The sequence below is a fragment of the Trichomonas vaginalis genome, chromosome V (assembly GCF_026262505.1).
Source record: "Trichomonas vaginalis G3 chromosome V, whole genome shotgun sequence".
Classification (NCBI taxonomy): Eukaryota; Parabasalia; order Trichomonadida; family Trichomonadidae; genus Trichomonas; species Trichomonas vaginalis.
In genome coordinates this window covers 8,876,251-8,896,468 of record NC_067207.1, presented here as the reverse complement: position 1 = coordinate 8,896,468, position 20,218 = coordinate 8,876,251, and the positions used below count along the sequence as shown (strand labels likewise).

Below are 20,218 nucleotides of genomic sequence, written 5' to 3'. Positions count from 1 at the left end.
TCACAATGGTAAATATGAAAAGAAAGAAAATATCATAAAGCCTTGATAAATATGAAAACAAAGAGAATGTCAAAAAATAATGATAAATATGAAAAGAAGTAGAATATCATAAAACAATGGTAAATATGAAAAGAAAGAGAATTTCATTAAATAATAATAAATATAAAAAGAAGTGGAATGTAGTAAAACAATGAGTAATATGAAAAGAAAGAGAAAATCACAAAACAATGATAAATATTAAACACAAGGGAACTGTAAAAAACAATGAGAAATATGAAAACAAAGAGAATCCAATAATATAATGATAAATATGAATAAGAAATATAATAATTTTCATGTTAACATCAGCCCCATGTTCAACTAAGAATTTGACAATTTCAATTGAATGAGCTAAGATTGCAATACTAAGAGGACATTTATAAAAACTGAAAGAATGAAATAAAGCAACGATAAATATGAAAAGAATGAGAATTGGGTAAAATGGTGGTAAATGTGAAAACTAAGAGAATTCTATAAAACAATAATAAAGATTAAAAGATATAAAATTTTATAAAACAATGATAAAGATGAAAAGAAGAAGAATGCCATGAAACAATGATAAATATGAAAAGAAGTAGAGTGCCGTGAAACAACTATAAATATGAAAACAAAGAGAATTTGATAAAACAGTGATAAATATGAAATGAAAAAGAATCAAAGAAGACAATGATAAACATGAAAACAAAGATAATGCTATAGAGTAATGATAAACATGAAAACTAAGAGAATTCCATAAAACAATGAGAAATATTAAAGGAAAGAGAATAAGGACTATGTTAACATCAGCACCATGTTCACATAAGGCTTTGGCAATTTCGATTGAATGCATTTTGATTGCAATAATAAGAGGGCTTTCATTAATTTCGATAGAATTTCCTCAAACAATAGCAAATGTGAAAGGAAAGAGAATTCTATAATATAATGATAAATATTAAATACAAGAGAATCATACTAAATAATGATAAATATGGAAAGAAAGAAAATAAGTTTCACGTTAACATTAGCGCCATGTTCAATTAGGAATTTGGCAAATTCGACCGAATCCTCTCTGATTGCAATACTAAGAGGGGAATCATTAATATCAACAGAATTTCATTAAACAATAATAGATGTGACAAGTAATAGGATTATATAAAACAATGATAAACATTAAATACAAGAAAATCATATAAATCAATGATGAACATGAAAAGAAAGAAAATTCTATAAAACAATAATGAATATGGAAAGAATAAGAATGTGTTTAAACAATGATAAATATGAAATGAAAAAGAATCTTATTAAACAATATAAAATATGAAAAGAAAGAAAATTCTATTAAACAATGATAAATCTGAAAAGAAAGAGAATAAATTCTTTATTAATATCAGCACCATGTTCAACTAGGAATTTGACAATTTCAATTGAATCCTGTTTGATTGCAATACTAAGAGGACATTCATTTATATATAGAGAATTCTATAAAACCTTGACAAATATGAAAACAAAAGAGAATCCCATAAAACAATGGTAAATGTGAAAATAAAAAGAATTTCAATCTTGTTGATATCTGCTCCATTAGAAAGTAAATAAGAAACAATGTTAAAGTTACCAAAATTCATGCTTCCTGTTACTGAATTTGGAAATTGTCCAAATTTTGATTTAAGGTATCCAGCAATTTCAAAATTATGATAATCCAATGCTGTATTAATCATTTTATCAAAAGTTTTACCTTCTTCTATCATTTGCTTAAAAATGTTTTGATTTCCACCTTGAACAGCATATTTTTCGGAGTTATTTGTGTAATTGGCTCCTGATTTTTTCAAGTGATTGAAACATGATTCTGATCCGTATTTAATTGCACAATCAAGTGAGGTAATTTCATTATTGATTGTCTGATTAATATCAAATTCTGGGAATTTGGATTTAAGATCATCAACTTTATCCCATGCAATATAATATAAAGGAGATTCTGCTGGATATAAATTGAGAATTTCTTCTTCTTTCATTTTTTGTTCGAAGTTTTCAAATTTGAGACATTTGTAATGCAATAATGTTGCTAATTTCTCATTCTTCGGTTTATAGATGCATGAAAATTTGTTTGATATATTGAGATAAAGTTCTGTAAATAATTTAATATCTTTAACACGAATTTGTGAAAAAAAATCAATCAAGCATATTGACATTTTGATAGATATTTTGTTATTTGTAATGAATTCTATAATTTGAGAAGAGATTTGTGAAATATTATTGGAATTGATGTCCCAAATAATTTTGGAAGCTTGATTAGGGAATTCGAATACTTCTATTGGCTTAATATCGCCAAAATCACATAGATTTTCTTTTTGTTGCCCTGAACTTGACATTCCCTTTTAAATTTTTTGGTTGTGTCACTTTTTTGACAAAAAAAATTGAATTCCTTATGATGCCATGTGAAGTTTAGTGAATATGGGTGTCATTACATATTAATTCTGTTAAACATACATTGATTGAATAGACAGTTAAAAATAATGTTCCTGAAATGATGAATTTCAAAACTAAAATTCGAAGAGATCGAATTGGAGCAACACTAAATATGAATGGGAATGTATAAGATGAATGAAAACTCAATAGATTTCTATAATAATTTATTATCTAAATAAGTAACAAAAACGTTTACGCATTGAAGAGCATTATAGCTTTGGTTTCATTTGGTGGCAGTCCAATAACACAAGTTCTATAGTTTTCATGGCATAATATGCAGGCAAATAAGTGAATAAAGAAATATAATTTGATATTTTCATTTCTCTTCTAAAATAGCTAAGATATAAAAAGCTAAGACTACAATAAGTAAATAAAAATATATTTAATGCGAAAATAAAATTAAACAGTTAACCAATTTTTGATCCAAACCTGGTAATCAGTTGGAATCAAAGAAATACTTGATTTCAAGTCTTCAGCGAACAAAGTAAACGTGTATCTTGTCGAATCCTTTGTTGTTGGAACAATGAAACCTAAAGATTTTAATTTATCCCAAGCAAGGTTTGCGTTGTCTTTATGGATTCTATATAAGAAGTTATGTGTTCTGTATAACTCATGTAACTCATGGCGAATTGTATCTACAGAATATTCAGGAATTTCTTTAACTTCAACCATATAAGCAGCCATGAAGAGTATAATAAGCTCTGTTTGTGAAAGATTACCAAGGAACCTTTCAATGGATAAATTATCCATAAATTTCTTTTCTAATGTTTTATGATCGTCAGAAAGTACAAATTTCTGGCCATAAACAAGTGCTGTATGAAGTGTTGGTGATATTGAGAATAAGTGCTTAAGTTGGTCGAGATTGTCTGAGTCGAAGAAGCTTTTGACGTATTTATTCCAAGATTTTTCGTTTGATGTCTTTGGACCATCGAAAACAAGTGTTTTAGTAAGAAATTCCTTAGTCGAATCGAATGTTGGAGCTGGAACGTCGATATATTGAGGGGTTAAACGAGATCTAACACGTTTTTCAAGATTTGAAAGGGGTTCAACAGAAGATGTATTAATAATTGAGCAGATTGAAATTGTATTTGCATGAATTGAATCAAATATTGTATAAAGGAAGAATTGGCGTTTGATAATTTTTAATGAATCGAAATGGTCAAAAACAATCACTCCAGAACCTTTTTCTCTTAATACATCAAGAATAGATGCCGTAGCAGTGGAGTTTGTTTGACGAAGAAATTCCTTGCAGGCTGCTTTGTCTGTATCAAAAATTCTGCAATCGATTACAACGCGCCACATATTTTCTGGTAGCGCCTCTTTCATAGCCTGATTTACACAGAATGACTTTCCGCTGCCAGATGGACCAGACAAAAAGATTGAAGTTGAATCGCAATTATTAACGAATGTTGTAAGTTTCTTCTTAATTTCATCAATGATGGGTCTCATTCCTTCTAATTCTGAGCCGTTCTTCAAGTTTTCTATTAATACTTTCTTTTGCCCAATCTCTAGATTTGGCGCACTCATAAATTTTTTTTGGAGCTGCATAGAAAAGATCAATAAATGAACATTTAGATCATTATTATGCTATTCATTAATGATTTCTCATTAAAATGCCGCAATTCACAATATGCACACATTTTTCATCAAAGATCAAAATAAAATAATGCATTGTAAAGTGTTTCTTTGAGAATTTATGCATAGGGAACTAACTAAATAATACCCCCATGTCTATAAGCATCATATTGATAAAAAAATTAAAGAAAATTGATCTCCTTGGAAATAGTGTTAACAGTATTAATTTTCTGTCCAAGTAGCTTTCTGATATTTTTTGATTGTCATTACCATAAGAGACTAAATAAATTTGTATAGATATCTTTATAATGCAGAATATTTGCAAAAATATAATTTGTTTCTTAACATGTTGATCCAACTGGACTTTTGTATTATGTTTTTAGCCAATTTTTGAAATAATTTTAGAAAAATTTACGAAAATAATTAAAAATGTTTATGGCATATCTTCTTCGCCCTTGATGAGTTTGATGAGAGCTCTGATGTGGCCTCTGTTCTTCATCTTGCTGATTCTGCGTTCGAGGTAAGGAGCGAGTCTGAGTTTCTGGAACTTTTCTACGCATCTCTGGTGTTTGCAGAGGTCAGTAGCGAGTTTGATAGCTGGAGAAAGGTTGTCACCTCCCTCTTGGATGAAGTTTGAGACTGTTTCGCACATTGGGATGAATTCCTTTGTGAAACAGATCTTGCAGAGTGTATCTGTAAAGAGAATAGCGGAGTAGTGAGAGTTGTCAGTGCCAATTTCATCAGCGTTGCCGAGGAATGCAGCAATAAATTCATTCTTTGACATTTCCTTGACAAGAGCAGCGTTGAGGTTGATACGACGAATGATTGTGCAGATAAGTGAGTGAATACTCTCATCGCCAACTTCGTTGAGGTTTGAAAGGAAGTCGATGAACTCTGGCTTTCTTCCAAGGACTGCGCGGCACTGCATATCCTTGAAGATGACGAGGAAAAGTCTGAGTGTATGGATTGTTGTTGGTAAATCTGCCTTGAGCCACTTTGGAGTGTTGATGAGGGTTTCTCGAACTTTGCGGTCTTCGGCGAGTCTCATTAAGACGAGAGCGGCTCTGTTGGAGACATCAAGGGATTCTTCCTTTGTGTATTCAACTCCATTTTCGTTTCTGAGTCTCTCAATCTGGGCTTCGTCTTCGCCACGAGCTGCGATCTTGAGTAAGGCCTGGAGGAACTTTGGATTGTCCATGCCGTCGAAGTTGAGTGGGCAAACAAGTAAGAAATCGAGGATCTTTGATTCGAATTGTGGGAAACGAAGATGAGCACGGATTTCGCGGAATGGAACGATAATGTTCTGCTCTACAGAAACGATGGAAGCAAGAGCGCTGTATGTAGCGTTGATAACGTCTTCATTTTCGGATTCGAGGTTTTGAGCAACGCAATCGAAGCAAGCTTTAGCGCGGCCACGACGGAAGCCACGGTGCTCTGTAACGAGGTAGGCAAGAAGGAGAACGTACTCCTTTGCGCACTCATCAACTGAGAAACGGCGTTGACCTTGGATGAGGTCGTCGAGAAGTGGCCATGCGTTCTCGAGGCCTTTGAAGTATGTGGCGTAGATTGAGATAATGTGGAGGGCCTTCCTTGGACGACGAACAATCATGCGGGAGAAACCATCAGCAACTTCCTGTGTGAAAGCTTCTGGAGCACGTGTGACGAGGATGTATAAAACTTCAAGAAGATCATCTGTAAGGTTCTTCTGGTTGTAAGGAAGAGCTGCTGCGTACTTATTCTGAACGAAGACATCGCGCTTGATCTTGTATGAGATGAAACGCTTGAGAGAATTGAGTGTAGCAATACCGATGTCTTCTGGAACTGTATCTTCGAAATGCTTCATGATAATTCTGTAGAACTGGTCAATTGTTTCTGAATCATTGCCAATTTGGTTGAATGCATTAGAAAGCTCACTGACGTAGTCTTCAGGGTTATCATATGTTCTTAAATAGTCCCAGTTGATTTTGGACATAAATAAAAATGTAAAGGCGTTACCTCAGAATTTCTTATTATTGGGGGTTAATTCAGTTACCACCTTTGATTAATTCATGGTCTTCATTTTGAGGATAGATTGGAGCACAAACACTTATAAATGATAAAATAACATTGCTTTCATTTCGAAATAATGACTTTTCGATTTTCAATTTTTTAAAACTTTATTTTCTCTACCCAAGAGTATCATTATCATATGACAAGCATGCTGTCAATACTCACCATATATTATCTATTGAACAACTTTTCAAATTTGAATTCAAAATTGTTAATTTTTATTAATATATTCATCACATCACCTGCATATCGACACTAATATCGTAACTAAATAATTCGATAGTGTTTCAATACCATATTTATACTTTTATTTGAGAACATTTATATTTTAACTAGGCTTTGTTAAGACGTAGATGTGACGATATGTATTTGGAGCAATTTCTCTTGGAAGCATTTCGAATCCGTCATACTTCCAGGTCTTATTTGGACGATCGAAATTGCATTCTCTATCAACAGGCTGACCAAATGAAATTATGAAGGCTTTGCCTCCTGGTTTCAATACTCGGGCGTATTCGAAGAGAGCTTCTTCAGCAGCAATGCCATCGTTATCTATTGTGTAGAGAGCATCGAGCCCACCCTTATCGAGAATAGTATCATAAGAATTATCAGGAAGGTTCATTTTTCGCATATCATCAACAAACCATTCCATTTGATCAAGATGAGAAAATCTCTCTTTCATTTGATCAATAACCACTTCAGAGAAGTCGGAATTATGTATAGTCTTATATCCATCTTGATACATATCTGGGCCAAGAGTGGAATTACCGCATCCAGGCATTAAAATTTTCTGGTTGCGCTTAATATGCCTTTCTATGAAAGGTTTCAAGGTATCATATACTTCAAGCCATTCAAATGTTGTGTTCTGCTTCTGGTATTCCTCATCCCAGTATTCTTTGGCACCAAATTCCTTTGTTTTGACAGACATCTTATTCAAATGATTTATCGTTTGGAAAATATTTTTTGATAAATCAAAAATATAAAATGTATGGAATAAATGACATATAATTTTAAATTTTTGATCTTTTGAATGTCTTGTTTGGCACTTTTTCATTTTGAGGTTTTTGGTTGTAGTATTGCTATTTCGCATTGACATAAAATGACAATTAATATAAAATAAAAAATGAGGTCAATTCAAAAATTGGCACTTTTATTCGCAAAATTTGAAATACTTGATTTATTCTTCGAATCATAAGGATTGTAGCATTCAAATTGATAATTACCTAACAATCTGTAGTACATCAGTAGTATGGCTTATTATGAGGCTCTAAATCGAAATTTCAAAATTATATAAAATATTTTTGAAGCTATATATGAATGTTTTATGAAAAGCATTCTATCATTCATGGAAGTAGATTTATCTTAGGCAGCAATAGCTTCTTTAAACCTAAAATAAAAATTGAATTTCTATTTTTTAAGACCGGATAGAAGAGTTATATTTATTTTTACAAACAAAATTATATAGTAATATTTAGAGCTCTAGAATTCGTAATCCTATTGCTCCAAGAATTGTTAACGCAGAAAGAATTCCTGTAATGAGTTTGGAATCACTTTTCTCGTCTGAAAGATGCTTTTCATATATATTATGTGGAAGTAACTGTGCTTTAGGAAAAGTAGGGAATGGAAAAGGATAATCAACGCGTGGATTCAAAAGTGTAAGATTTTTCGAGATGAATAGTTTGGGATTATTATTCAGTACGACAACAGGTGGAAACTGTTTGAAGATTTCAATTGCTCTATTGATACAGACATCAGGATCAATTCCATGAGTAATGTTATCTGAAACTTGAGAAATAGCTTCGTAATCGTACTTAGACATGAATTCTGATTTCCTATGCAGAGTATAAGCGACAATTAAGTAAACTGGCATAATCGGATTTGAAATTACGAAAAAATCGAGGTATTTTAGCGCAACTTCAAGTGAAGAAGCCTGAGGTACAAACCATGAAACAATATATGGTGCTGTATAATATGAAGTGTCAAAATCATTTTCATCGAAATGCTGCCAAAGCTCTGGATCGACCAATTTGATTATAGGCATGACAAAATTCATCATTGATGCTAATCCTTCTAAATTTTCTTGCAGAAATGGTAGCAATGGGCCCAATGCTAATCTTTCAAAAATTAACATTGCGAGAGGCTCTCGTGCAAATGTAAGAATTATTGATGCAATATGATGTATACCTTGACAGTAATGAAGAGGAGCATGCCTTTCGAGTACAGATAATATCACGTTTAATAATTGTTGTCTGCGACGAGTTTTGAAGTCCGAATCTTGTAAGTGAAGGAAGCTTCTGTTAACATCTTTCTCAACTTGCTTAAAATCACGATGATCAGTTGTTGGTGCAATTGTTGGTGTAAACGACGAAGGAATATCAAGAACTTCTTTCCATATGGCCCTTCGTTTCTTATTTTCCACTTTACCACTTTGAAACAGCTCTTTATAAAAGTCTGCTGTTTCCGTCATAAAATAAATTCTGAAGAAAAATTATTCACTTTTTGATGATCTAAAGCGACTTGAATTTATCTTAGATCAAAAAATATGGAAGTGAAAGTGATTTTTTCAATATCAGTATCGTAATCTGAGAATAAAATTATTCAATTGATTTAATAACCTTGACATCTGATTGTATCAATCCTACAATAGATCATCTATAGAATGCCTTTAAAAAATCCTTCATCCAAGTTTCTATTTTTCAATTCATATCTTCCAACCAGTCAACATATCAATACCCGCTAAGGTTAACAGTGAATTTAACAGTAAAACATCTATAGATACATTAAATATAATAGTTTTAGGCAATCAAAAATGAACAGATCAATAAAAAGAATCATCATTTTGAATATGAAAGCATATTTTTTAGATTTAAAAAGGATTTCAAGTTCGTACAAGGATCATCATATGACAAAACAAGTACCTAACATCAAAAGTATAAGATTTAGTAAAACAAATTTTGAGATATATTTTGATAACATACAAATTTCTAAATATATACATGATAATTATATTAGATCTTCTAGTAGAAACAAATTTTAATATTTGAAAAAATTATTCTTTACGAAAAATCAAATCTAACTAATATATATTAAAATAACAAACAAATAATATACAAAAAACAATATCTATCCTAAGAAATGCTCCATAGTACTGATAGATCTCATTGATGCAACGCGATTTACAGGAGCTCTGTTGTAAACCCATTTTGTCTTGATAGGAATAAGTGATTCCTGGTCATTCTGCACTTCAATTGGTCTGTAGTTATTAATCGAATACTTCTTCACCGCTCTATCGAATCTCCTTGCCTTCCATTTGACTTCTCTTCGGAACCAGAGATAACAAATGAGTCCGATGACAATAGAAGTCAAAGGAACCATCACGCCAAGCACAGACACGATGTTCATTGTGCCATTGATCGCTTCATTGATGTTTAGTTTCGCTTGGTCGGAGATATTGAAATAAATTGGTAAAATATATATGAAATCTCCCGAAATTATGGAAAATTGGATTCCTATGCTCTCGCTTTCTTCAAATAACCATAGTTTAAGGTCAAAACAAAGGTTTGCGAACTCTTTTGGCCTCAATCTTGTTGAATTTATCTTATATGAGATAAATGAGTTCGGAGTTATCCTCATTTCGCTTAAATCTACTGAGAAATTGGCGAAACTTACTACCTTGATGCATTTTATCCAGCTATATGACATGAAATGCTTATCTTCACCGCCAATAAAATGAAGATTTACAATCATGTTGTCATTCTTGTCCATATAGCGGACTCTTGGAACTTCTATCTTGGCACTAACAGGAATGGCGTATGGTGGAGTTGCATTTGTCGTTATCGGAATGAATGAATTTACTTTTCCGACTTCAAACGTCTCAAAAACGCAATGGAACTCCATAGTTTCACCTGGATGGATAATAAATGAACTTGGATACCTTAATGAGAACAAATTACTCGGTTCATTTGGATGAAATGTGTATTCTACGGGAGTTGCGAGCATATTACTGAAATATAACTTCTTTTCGAACACTTCATCTTTGTGGACAGGTCCGAAATCTATGGAATGATGGGAAATTTCGGTATGATGAAGTTCATATTCAAGTAAATGCTCGTAATACATTCCATCTTCAAGAACAATAATAAACTTGATATGGAATTTGTAATGAGGTACCCAAAAGTTGGACCACGCCCTTGTTTGTGCGTAATAAGAAGAATTTGAATCAATTACTTCGAAGAAAGGCTTCAGTGCCTCATTAGAAGTGCTCAAATTAACTGTATACTTTCCAATTCCAGCCTTGGTTTGTTGAGCAGGGATTGTTGATTTGGTAAAAATTGATTCATTCGTTGGATAAACGACGTAGCCTTCTTCTATATACAAATCTCTCTTGAAGGATGATGATATGTCAAGAGCGGCCTCTAATTTCATTCCGAAAACAAGATCGTGATTAAAAGTAAAAGATACGTTCAAAACGCCTCGATTACAGAACCATCTGATTGGTACATCTAATATACATGTATCACAGATGATCCTGATCTTTCCATCATTCCACATTTCTGATGAATTTAAAAATGTTAAAGTATATTCAATTTCTAAGCCTTTTGCATGGGGTGGAATAGTGTATCCGTCAAACTTCATTGGATAATCTATATCGAGACCTTCAGAAACTGTGATTTCGAGGATTTTGACCGGATGATAATTCGGATTTGCGATAATCAACGTATTATTCTTCTTAATGAATGAGTATACGTTTCCGTAATCATACATGTCGACACCCATATGCTGTATTCTGTTCATATTCCATATTCTTTGCAAAATAATTTTTTCAGAGAAGAAATTCACTTCAGATGATTGAATCGTAGCGTTAGAAATCACTTTTATCATTGTGGGAATCAAACTATACTCTTTCGTATTTGACAACGATACGAAAATTTCCTCAGAAATTTTGTGAGGTTCCAAAATAAATGGTTTGAAGCCATGGATCATGAGGAAAGTGTTGCTGAGATAGATTGACGTGACTACTACAGGAACGTTTAGTAAATTTCGGATGGAATATGAACCTACGGACTCTTTACTGACTTGTAAAATTTCATTTCGAACAATATCGATTTTATAAGGGATTAATCGCGTGAAAACATTTACAGTGAGCTTTACTATTTCTTTCGGCGCACTGTCAATATTGCTTTCTTCAGCAAAATCCGAATATGAATCGTATGACTCGGTTTCTATGAAAAAATAGCCATTAGAGCTGAAAAAATCTTGGCTTCTGACAGTAAGAGTGCAAATCTTAGTTTGATCTGTTTTGTGAAGGTAACTTTTCGATAATGCTAAAAAATATGAAGTTTCTGGGGCTCCAAAATACTGAATTTTGCCAATTCTGTAGAAATTATTTGTAGGATTGAGTAACGAGACCTCTATTTCTGTTTCTATGACTGAATCTTGAACGTGAGAAACATAAATATTTTTATTTATTTCTTGTATGCGATTTTCAATGACATGAAGGAAGATTGGCTGTATAAAACAATCATCCTCAATGAAAATGTAAACAAAAGTGAGATAAGTACCGAGATTTAATTTTTTGGGTTCTAAATAAGCTCGAAATTGATTAATTCTTACCATATGGTTTTCAAATATTGTATTATCGAATAAAACTGACTGGTAAAGTGTTGCCGGTGTATTTAATGTGATTGATTGAACAGTTTCTTGGGTTTGATATATATGAATTGTATCAAAATGCAGAGGAGAGTGGTCTATTACATTAAATGTTACGGAATATGGTATAATTCCCATTGATGTTTCGATAAAAATTGATTCACAATATTGCCCGGGCGAAAACTTAACAATTTCGAACTTTAATTTGAAAGAAGTATTGTTTTCAGAAACTATTTCATCAATATGCTGTACAAATATATAATCGCATGTAGAAAAGACTTTAAATACTCGTAAATTTGAAATATTTGGCATTGGTATGATATTAATTTCAAAAATGTGATGTCGTGCTGAATCTATGTTGTAATTCGATATGTATGGCGGATCAACATCGAAGTAATTTTCCCATTCAAATAGGAAATCGTCATAATTCCTAAAAGAAGGTGGTTTCTGAGATATTTCGAGGTTTGGATATTCTACATCTTTAAATGTAATGCTTTTATATAACCCACGCACCTCAGAATCTCTTTCATAAAATGAATCTTTTAGATCTGAATCATAAGGTAAAACTTTTACTGAACCATCTTTAGTATATAAGGTGTTGTAAAAGTAACTACCGAACTTTCCGCTAAAAGCCCAACAGAAAGAGAAAAAGAAAAACAAAATCTTAAATTGTCACTTTTTGGTATCATTCTGAAAAAATCTCTAAGAATTACAACCTTCGCATTTAAATGCACTCTGAGGTAATTTAAAAAATTACTCATAAACAAGGTTTGAGCATAAACAAATTCCTACTGCGTTGAATCAATTTTCACACACCAAAGCCTTATTATTAGTTATTTCCTTAGCATTAGCAAATTGATATACAATAAAAGTTGTTAAAGGTGATATATCAGAAGCTGTATGAATGATTTATGCAAATTTGTGATATTTGACGTATACTTTTTTCATCAAGTTATGGTTATGCACTTGTCATATTTTTGAATATAGTCACCAATGAGATAACTTTAAAAACTGCCTTAAATTAAAATTGGTTCACAATTAAGAGTAGTTTTGGTTAGATAGTTAATATTATGCTATAGATACTTAATGCTTTATTGTTTATGATATTTAAATCTATTTTGCTCTTGAAATAACTAAATTTGTATTCGCTTTAATTCAAATTTTGGATTGCAAAATGGGATTATGGCATGGATATTTGCATTCATTACAAATACTGAAAATTCTACATAGCCTGACATAATCAAAAACGTGACATAAAAATGAATGAAGAAGGGACTTATTTTTACAAAAATCAAATATTTGAATCGTTTTTAAAATATGTTGACGCAATAGAATCAGATCTCCTTATTGAGGCTGATTTATGCACAACTCCATGTCCTTTCTTCCCTCAATATAAATATTCAGGAGCAATTTCTGCTGCGAGAACAATTCACTCTCTTTCTAAGATGAGTTTTGATTCAAAAAACGAAACACATGTTGCACTATTAAATGCCTTGTATTTCGCTATAACACACCAGAGTGAAATCCCAGAGGTGACCGGGAAACATTGGGAAATCATTGGATTTCAATCATCAAATCCAATCTCAGATTTAAGATGTACAGGATTGTTTGGACTTTATATGCCATTGCTGCTATTTGCAAGATCTCCAAAGATAGCAAACGAGTTTGTTCAGGCAGCAAATATCCCAGGAAGAGAATTTCCAATGATGTTAGTCCTAATCAATGCCGCTGGAAACTCGTGTGAAGTTGCTCAGAAAAGTGACGTTTTAAAGGGTGGAAAAAACATCAAAGATGGTATATACATTATATCCTTATATTTCAATGGCATTGCTGCAAGCATAGCTAGACAATGGAAGAAGAGTAAGAAGAATTTTGTGAATGGTTTTTCAATTTTCGAAAAAGTATCAAGTGACTGCTCAAACAATCCCCATGAAACTATTAACATTGCGGTAAGTGTAGATGTGTGAAGTGAGCAAACATATTATAGATATAAATTATATTAGCTGTTTGAAATCAATTTTTATTTATATGAAACTAACGTAATCAATATTAATGGAAAGCTTAATTATCTCTTAGAAATGCATATTTATGAATCCAAATAGAAAATAATGCTAATTAATCAATCATATTCATTCGTTGTGTTGAAAATATAGTTTCTAACTGGCAGAACGTCTTTTAAGCTGAAGGAAATGCAGAACACATAATAATTAAGTTGATAAAATTGTTTGATAAGAATTTGATTGAAAGGATTATTTAAGTTAAGCATTATTTCTACGATAAATCATTCTATCTTAGAGTGTTTTATTCAAATACTGAATATCTAAAGAAATTAAGAATCTCGTTAGTAAAAAATCTTTAAACGTACATTAAAATTCAATGTCTGATATTGCACTTGAGCAAAAGATTAAGGCAGGTGGATTTTTACCACTGACTTTAACTCTTGATCCATTGCAAGCTATTCTTCTTGAACTCATGAAAATGTTGAAAGATCATGATGGAAGAATAATTAATCTCGAAAATAGCAAAGCCGATAAAAATGACTTAACAATCATTCAAAATAACATCGATGCAAACAAAAAAGAAACAGATGCACGAATTGCCGAACTTGAAAAGATGTTCAAAGATAAAAATGCTGCTTTACAAGAACAACTCAACTCTATAAAAGCAAAAGCTGACGAAGCATTCAATGGCATGAATCAGGCTAAAGATAGACTCGATGGATTGCAAGGAAATGTTGATAAACTTACAAATCAAGTTAATGACTTACAAGAACTCATGGATGGTCAAAGATCACAAGTGTCCAAGCTTAAAGATGATCTTGGAGATTTACAATCACGTGTTGACATGATGAACGGAAAAGTTTTAACTATGGATGGTAAAATGTCTAACTTAAATAATGATCTCGGCAATCTTAAGAAAGAAGTTGAAAATCTTAAGAACCAGAATAATAATGGTGATGATGGCTCTGCCAAAGTTGAAACAAGAGAATTCATTGCAAATCCTGATAATGAAAAAGCTATATCTGATCTTACAAACAGAATAAACGATCTTGAGAACAAGCTTATAGCCATGAGCCTCCAGAAAGGAGAACCTGTTTCTTCATCTAAATCAGATGGAAACAGCAATCTTGATTTATCCAAGTTTGCAACGAATGATGCTCTTTCAAAGCTTGATGGTAAGGTTGCTGACAATTATCGTGACCTTAAGGATCAAATTGATGCTTTGAAGAAGAAATTAGATTCAGTCAAATCACCTGAACCAACAGAACAAACAAACTGGAGGCCAAGAAGAGATCTTACTCCTGTTGAGAGAAAGCCTAAGACAGAAGAAAGCGAATTCCCTGTCAGGCCTCCACAAGCAACAGGAAACTTCGTTACTAAACCAGAATTTGAAGAACTTGCAGAAAAAGTTGCCAAACTTCAAGAGCAAACAACCGAAAATACAGCCCAAATCAATAACAATAAGGCATCTATTGACAAACACGATGAATCAATCAAATCTCATGAGAAGACCTTGGATGACCACGAAAAGCGAATCAAAGCACTTGAAGATAAGCTCAAAGAAATGCAAGAACTTGCAGATAAACTTGGTCTTATTGATGATCTTTCTAATGAAGTTAAACGCTTGCAAGGCGAAATTGAGCAAAGACCTACTAAAGATCTTATTGAACGCTTATTCGAGAAGTTCAAACAGAGCATGGGACAGATTGCAGACATGATCAAGCAACAAAAGTCAGATAATGGAGATGGTCAATATGCAACTAAAGAAGATCTCAACAGAATTGAGTCACTTGTTAAGTCATTCTCAGTTGAGTTTGAAGAAGCTGCAGCAGCTAGAAAGTGCACAAAGTGCCTTTCTTGTGGACGTGGCTATAGAGAAGTTTCCGGAGCACTACCTGACAAAGAGTCTGCTCAAATTCTTGGAGCAGCTCCAATTTCGGCTGTTATGGATGGTGTTAATAAGCCATGCTTTGTTTATGGAACAGATAAGGAGCTTTACTATGCAGCCAATCCAAGAGGAAAATCTTTTGTTGTTAGAGGTTCAACACCTCCAAAGTCCGCAAGAAATTGAACTTAATTATTTTTTATATTGTATTTTTATGTTATTTTTTATGGAGAATTAAAATACATATTCATTTATATTGTTTTAAACAATGGATTTGTGTTATTTTAAAATATATTATAGAATGCGCGATAACAGTCGCAAATACACTCATGTAAACTACTCAAAATTGAACACATCGGCGTTTGTCTCATAAAGTTTCTTTAAACTTTATAATTTTGTAATGTTTGTGGTATGTGATGATATATTGAAATTATTTACAAGAACAGAATTAGTTTTTTTATAGAAACTGCAATGAAAAATAGTTGTTGGTGAAACTTATATTGAAAATGATCGAATCCTTTATACAACAGATAGTTGTGTTTATGTCGTTGTCAAGCCCTCATGTGAAATCATATATGGTGATACTAAAACCGGAATATATGCTTTTTCAGGAAGCAAAGCAACACTCAAATCGGTAACATTTCCACTAGGATCTAATCTTAAGATTATTGGAGCTATATTTTTCAAAGAATGCAGGAATCTCGCAGAAATTAATTTCACAAATTGCCAATATCTTACAAATATTGACCGTTATGCTTTTGTTGGATGCTATTCATTATCTAATATCATTCTCCCTCAAAATTTGAAAGTAATTTCATATTGTGCTTTTTATTCTTGTCCAATGTCATCAATATCTATTCCAAATGAAGTATTTCATCTTGAACCTGGATGTTTCTCTCATTGTTATAATTTAAATACTATAATTTTGAATTCAAAATCAAAATTGCAAAAATAGAAGATACTGCCTTTGCATATACTATCTTATCATCTTTTTATATTCCTAAAAATGTATCTTATATTGATGGAAGTTTTCTTTCTGGAGTGAAAACCCTGAAAACACTAATAGTAGATCCATTAAACGAGCATTATACATCGATAGACAATGTTTTATTTAGCAAAGATAATAGCACAATAATTTTTTCCCATCAAATCTTTCAAATTCATACTCAATTCCTGAACATGTAGAAATTGTCAGTAATAAAGCTTTCTTAAATTGTTTGATCTTTTCAATAACATTGAATTTTGGACTAAAAACTATTTGCAACCAAGCTTTTTCTAATACGAACATTACTTCGATTTCAATTCCAGATTCAGTAATAAAAATTGAGAGCCAAGCATTTAGTAATTATATTTATCTCAACTCAGTAACGATAGGAACAGGAATAACAGTAATTCCAATTTTATGCTTCAGTAATACAAATGTATCACAAATCCTAATTCCAAATAGTGTTACAGATATTGGATCTGGAGCTTTTACTCAGTGTTATAATCTTAAAAATGTAACTCTTCCTAAAAGTATACAAAGTTTAGGAAGTTATTGCTTTCCAACTAGTACAATATTAACATTCGAAGAAGGATCTCAATTTTCATATGATAATCAATCATTACTTTATAATTCTAATAAGGAAACAATCTTGATGCGTTTTAGTGACCTTGAAACATATTACATTCCAGAAACAGTCAAAATTATTTCAAAAAGTCTTTTTTCTGGTTCTAGAATCAATGCAATTATATTCAATCCAAACTCTGTCTTGCAAAAAATTGATTCAAATGCTTTCTATAATTGTGAGTTTTTGAGTAATATTGTACTTCCTAATTCATTGAAAACGATTTATGAATATGCTTTCTGTAATTGCAAATCCTTAAAAGAAATACGTTTTGGAAGCAATTTAGAACTCATTGGTCAAGCTGGTTTTATAGGATGTTTGTTGTTAGAAACAGTTATATTTGAAGAAACTTCAGACTTGTGAGTAGGAGGTATGACTTTTTCTGGATGTAAAAATCTTAAGAAAGTCAAATTGAGTAATAACATCACATATATTGGTGGATTATGTTTTGGTCAATGTATGTTATTAACTCAAATAGAAATTCCAGCATCAGTTAAAACAATGGGAGATGCATTTAGTGGTTCCGCTATTGAAACAATAACATTTGAAAATGACTCCACATTAGAATCAGTTGATATAGGTACGTTTAGTTGGACATCACATCTTCGAAATATCACTCTTCCAGATAGTGTCAAAGAGATAAAAGAAAATGCATTTGCATACGCAAATATTAGTGAGTTTGTTGTTCCAAAAGAAACAATTTCTATTTCTCCATTTGCATTCAATCACTGTCGTAGTTTATCTAAATTCATTATTCCAGCAAATTGTTTTCTTCAAGAACTTGGTTTGTTTATCTTTGAAGGCTGCACATCGTTGGAAACATTTGAATGCAATGAAAGTTTATATTTCACTGTTGAAAACTATGCACTTTTCAACAAGAACAAGACATCACTAGTTTGTTTCCCACCTGCTTCAGAATGCAAATTCTTCTATGTTCCAATTAGTATCGAACGTATTTCAGCAGGTGCATTCTACTGTTGCAAAAACATTGTTAACATCCTAATTCCTGATAAATCAGTTAAAGTTATTGAACGATACGTATTCAGTAATTGTACATCTCTCTCGCACATCAACATTCCATGCAGTGTTGTACGTGTTGAAACGCATGCATTTTCAAACTGCTTTAAGCTTCAATGTGGTGTTAATATTGACAACAACAACGAAACATTTATCTCCGAACTTTTCAACATTTCATTACTTCCAAAGTCTTCAATTACTGAATGTAATCTTATCACATGCCGCAAGACACACCACTATCGATATTTCTTACATTTCTCTCTATTTTCATTGTCTGAAAGTATTTATCTTGGTTTTGATATAAAATAAAACTTCAAACTTTACTATCCATGAATTATAATAGCTGTGTTATCTAGATTAATATCTGATAATTGTAATATTTCATTATAATATTTAAAATTTTATAGTTTATTCTTTAATGTTGTTGATTCTCTCTAAAAGAACATCAGCCTTTTCATTTCCATTGTTTGAAGCTTCATTAATATATTCAACGTCTATATCATTAATAAACTCTTTCAGTTCTTCGTCAGAAAGAGTAACAAGAGCTGAAATAAGGTCATCAGTTATTGATTTATCTGATAAATACAACATTTCATGAAAATTATCAATATTATCATAAAACAATTGATGACAACGATCTTTGTTTGATATTACAAGTTTTGATATCAATCTAACCATTTCTCTTAAGATAATTGTTGAATTTTTTGGAATATCATTAATAGTAAAGAATTCAATGATATCAGATGAAATAGAAGGATACAAATCGACAAGTGAAGATAAAACAAACAATATTATTCCTAAAAATTCTTCATTCGTTGTCAAATCAAGCAAAATTTTGTAGACTTCTGGATTGATGCATTCTTTTACCAATAATATAGCTTTTATTGACCTTTTGTTCGGTTTGTTGCGTAAAAAATAAAAAATTGAATCAGTTATAGATGAATAGCCAAATATATCAACGAAATGATTGCATTTGGTAGAGAGTGTTATAATAAAATCATATTTTAGCTCTATATTTTGTAAATTTTCAATGTTTGTGATAATAATATTTTCGATATCTGAATCTAATGGATATTTGATGAATTCTGAAAAGAATATCAATATCTTTGAATCTAGTTGATTGTTTTGGCCTAGTAAACTGAAAATAAAACTAAATAAACAATGATCCATCTTATTTTCAATAAAATCATGGCAAAATTTGGATTTTGAAACGCAACAGCTTAACAGTTCAATGAAATTTGTTTGGTTTTCTATTCTTTCATCTAAAATTGAAGATAACTGTGGAATTAGTTCTTTCATGAAGGGCTCTTCATCCATTTTGCAGTTAATTAGTAATTTAAGAAGGTTTATTATTGATCTTCTTACTGTTTCATTGTCAAATAAATGAAATCTTTCAAAAAGATTATCAATGACGTCATAATCATAAAATTCATCAGGAATCGGATACTTCATTGTCGAAAATTGTGATGAAATCTTATTTACTGCATCAAGTACTTCATCTTCTGAATTTGATTGAAATAAATCTTCAAAAATCAAACAAAAATCATTGCAATCGTTGTCATTATCATAATTCTTAGTAATGTTGTCGTCTTGCTTAAAAATCTGAAAGCCTTGAATCATAAAAGTAAATAAAGATCAGTGACAATTCGAAAAATGTCACTTTTTCTTTGATGTGGATTTTACAAATAATAAATAGCTGATAAACTTTATTATTCCTATGCTGTGTGAAGTCATTTATCTCAATTAAATTAGTTAATTCAGAATTTCATTGAAATTACAACGATAACATTGACATTGTAAATATGTTTTTAAATAATTGTTAATTTCTAGTATTTTTCATCAATTTTCTCACATCAACTTCCTATTATCATAAACGATTTGAAATTTTGGTTCTCATTTAATCTTATTAAATCTGGTTGAAGTGAAAATATATTTTTATTTTCAGTAACCTTTATAAT

At 31.4% G+C, this 20,218-nt stretch overlaps 10 protein-coding genes across 10 annotated transcripts; 3 read left to right on the top strand and 7 right to left on the bottom strand.

Annotated features, from left to right (window-relative positions):
* Window positions 1-1,481: 1,481 nt before the first annotated feature.
* On the bottom strand, window positions 1,482-2,027 carry TVAGG3_0302970 (protein ubiquitination; the record flags this gene model as incomplete). Its single annotated transcript, XM_001581025.1, has 1 exon — window positions 1,482-2,027. The coding sequence occupies one exon, from the start codon at window positions 2,025-2,027 to the stop codon at window positions 1,482-1,484; it is 546 nt and encodes a 181-aa protein (XP_001581075.1).
* Window positions 2,028-2,844: 817 nt separating this feature from the next.
* TVAGG3_0302960 (DNA replication origin binding) lies at window positions 2,845-4,131 on the bottom strand (the record flags this gene model as incomplete). Its single annotated transcript, XM_001581024.2, has 1 exon — window positions 2,881-4,008. One exon carries the CDS (start codon window positions 4,006-4,008, stop codon window positions 2,881-2,883), a length of 1,128 nt encoding a protein of 375 aa, XP_001581074.1.
* A 280-nt stretch (window positions 4,132-4,411) lies between these two features.
* On the bottom strand, window positions 4,412-6,037 carry TVAGG3_0302950 (armadillo (ARM) repeat-containing protein family; the record flags this gene model as incomplete). Its single annotated transcript, XM_001581023.1, has 1 exon — window positions 4,490-6,028. One exon carries the CDS (start codon window positions 6,026-6,028, stop codon window positions 4,490-4,492), a length of 1,539 nt encoding a protein of 512 aa, XP_001581073.1.
* Window positions 6,038-6,433: 396 nt separating this feature from the next.
* TVAGG3_0302940 (methyltransferase protein) lies at window positions 6,434-7,030 on the bottom strand (the record flags this gene model as incomplete). The annotated part of the gene is made up of 1 exon (XM_001581022.1): window positions 6,434-7,030. The coding sequence occupies one exon, from the start codon at window positions 7,028-7,030 to the stop codon at window positions 6,434-6,436; it is 597 nt and encodes a 198-aa protein (XP_001581072.1).
* A 492-nt stretch (window positions 7,031-7,522) lies between these two features.
* Window positions 7,523-8,683, bottom strand: TVAGG3_0302930 (positive regulation of ER to Golgi vesicle-mediated transport; the record flags this gene model as incomplete). The annotated part of the gene is made up of 1 exon (XM_001581021.1): window positions 7,574-8,569. The coding sequence occupies one exon, from the start codon at window positions 8,567-8,569 to the stop codon at window positions 7,574-7,576; it is 996 nt and encodes a 331-aa protein (XP_001581071.1).
* A 442-nt stretch (window positions 8,684-9,125) lies between these two features.
* TVAGG3_0302920 (immunoglobulins domain-containing protein) lies at window positions 9,126-12,422 on the bottom strand (the record flags this gene model as incomplete). The annotated part of the gene is made up of 1 exon (XM_001581020.1): window positions 9,226-12,063. One exon carries the CDS (start codon window positions 12,061-12,063, stop codon window positions 9,226-9,228), a length of 2,838 nt encoding a protein of 945 aa, XP_001581070.1.
* Window positions 12,423-13,010: 588 nt separating this feature from the next.
* On the top strand, window positions 13,011-13,738 carry TVAGG3_0302910 (ENGULFMENT and cell MOTILITY family; the record flags this gene model as incomplete). The annotated part of the gene is made up of 1 exon (XM_001581019.1): window positions 13,011-13,718. One exon carries the CDS (start codon window positions 13,011-13,013, stop codon window positions 13,716-13,718), a length of 708 nt encoding a protein of 235 aa, XP_001581069.1.
* A 389-nt stretch (window positions 13,739-14,127) lies between these two features.
* Window positions 14,128-15,905, top strand: TVAGG3_0302900 (uncharacterized protein; the record flags this gene model as incomplete). Its single annotated transcript, XM_001581018.2, has 1 exon — window positions 14,128-15,822. One exon carries the CDS (start codon window positions 14,128-14,130, stop codon window positions 15,820-15,822), a length of 1,695 nt encoding a protein of 564 aa, XP_001581068.1.
* A 197-nt stretch (window positions 15,906-16,102) lies between these two features.
* Window positions 16,103-18,589, top strand: TVAGG3_0302890 (regulation of response to stimulus; the record flags this gene model as incomplete). Its single annotated transcript, XM_001581017.1, has 1 exon — window positions 17,745-18,569. The coding sequence occupies one exon, from the start codon at window positions 17,745-17,747 to the stop codon at window positions 18,567-18,569; it is 825 nt and encodes a 274-aa protein (XP_001581067.1).
* Window positions 18,590-18,668: 79 nt separating this feature from the next.
* Window positions 18,669-19,894, bottom strand: TVAGG3_0302880 (armadillo (ARM) repeat-containing protein family; the record flags this gene model as incomplete). The annotated part of the gene is made up of 1 exon (XM_001581016.1): window positions 18,669-19,880. One exon carries the CDS (start codon window positions 19,878-19,880, stop codon window positions 18,669-18,671), a length of 1,212 nt encoding a protein of 403 aa, XP_001581066.1.
* Between the last annotated feature and the right edge of the window lie 324 nt (window positions 19,895-20,218).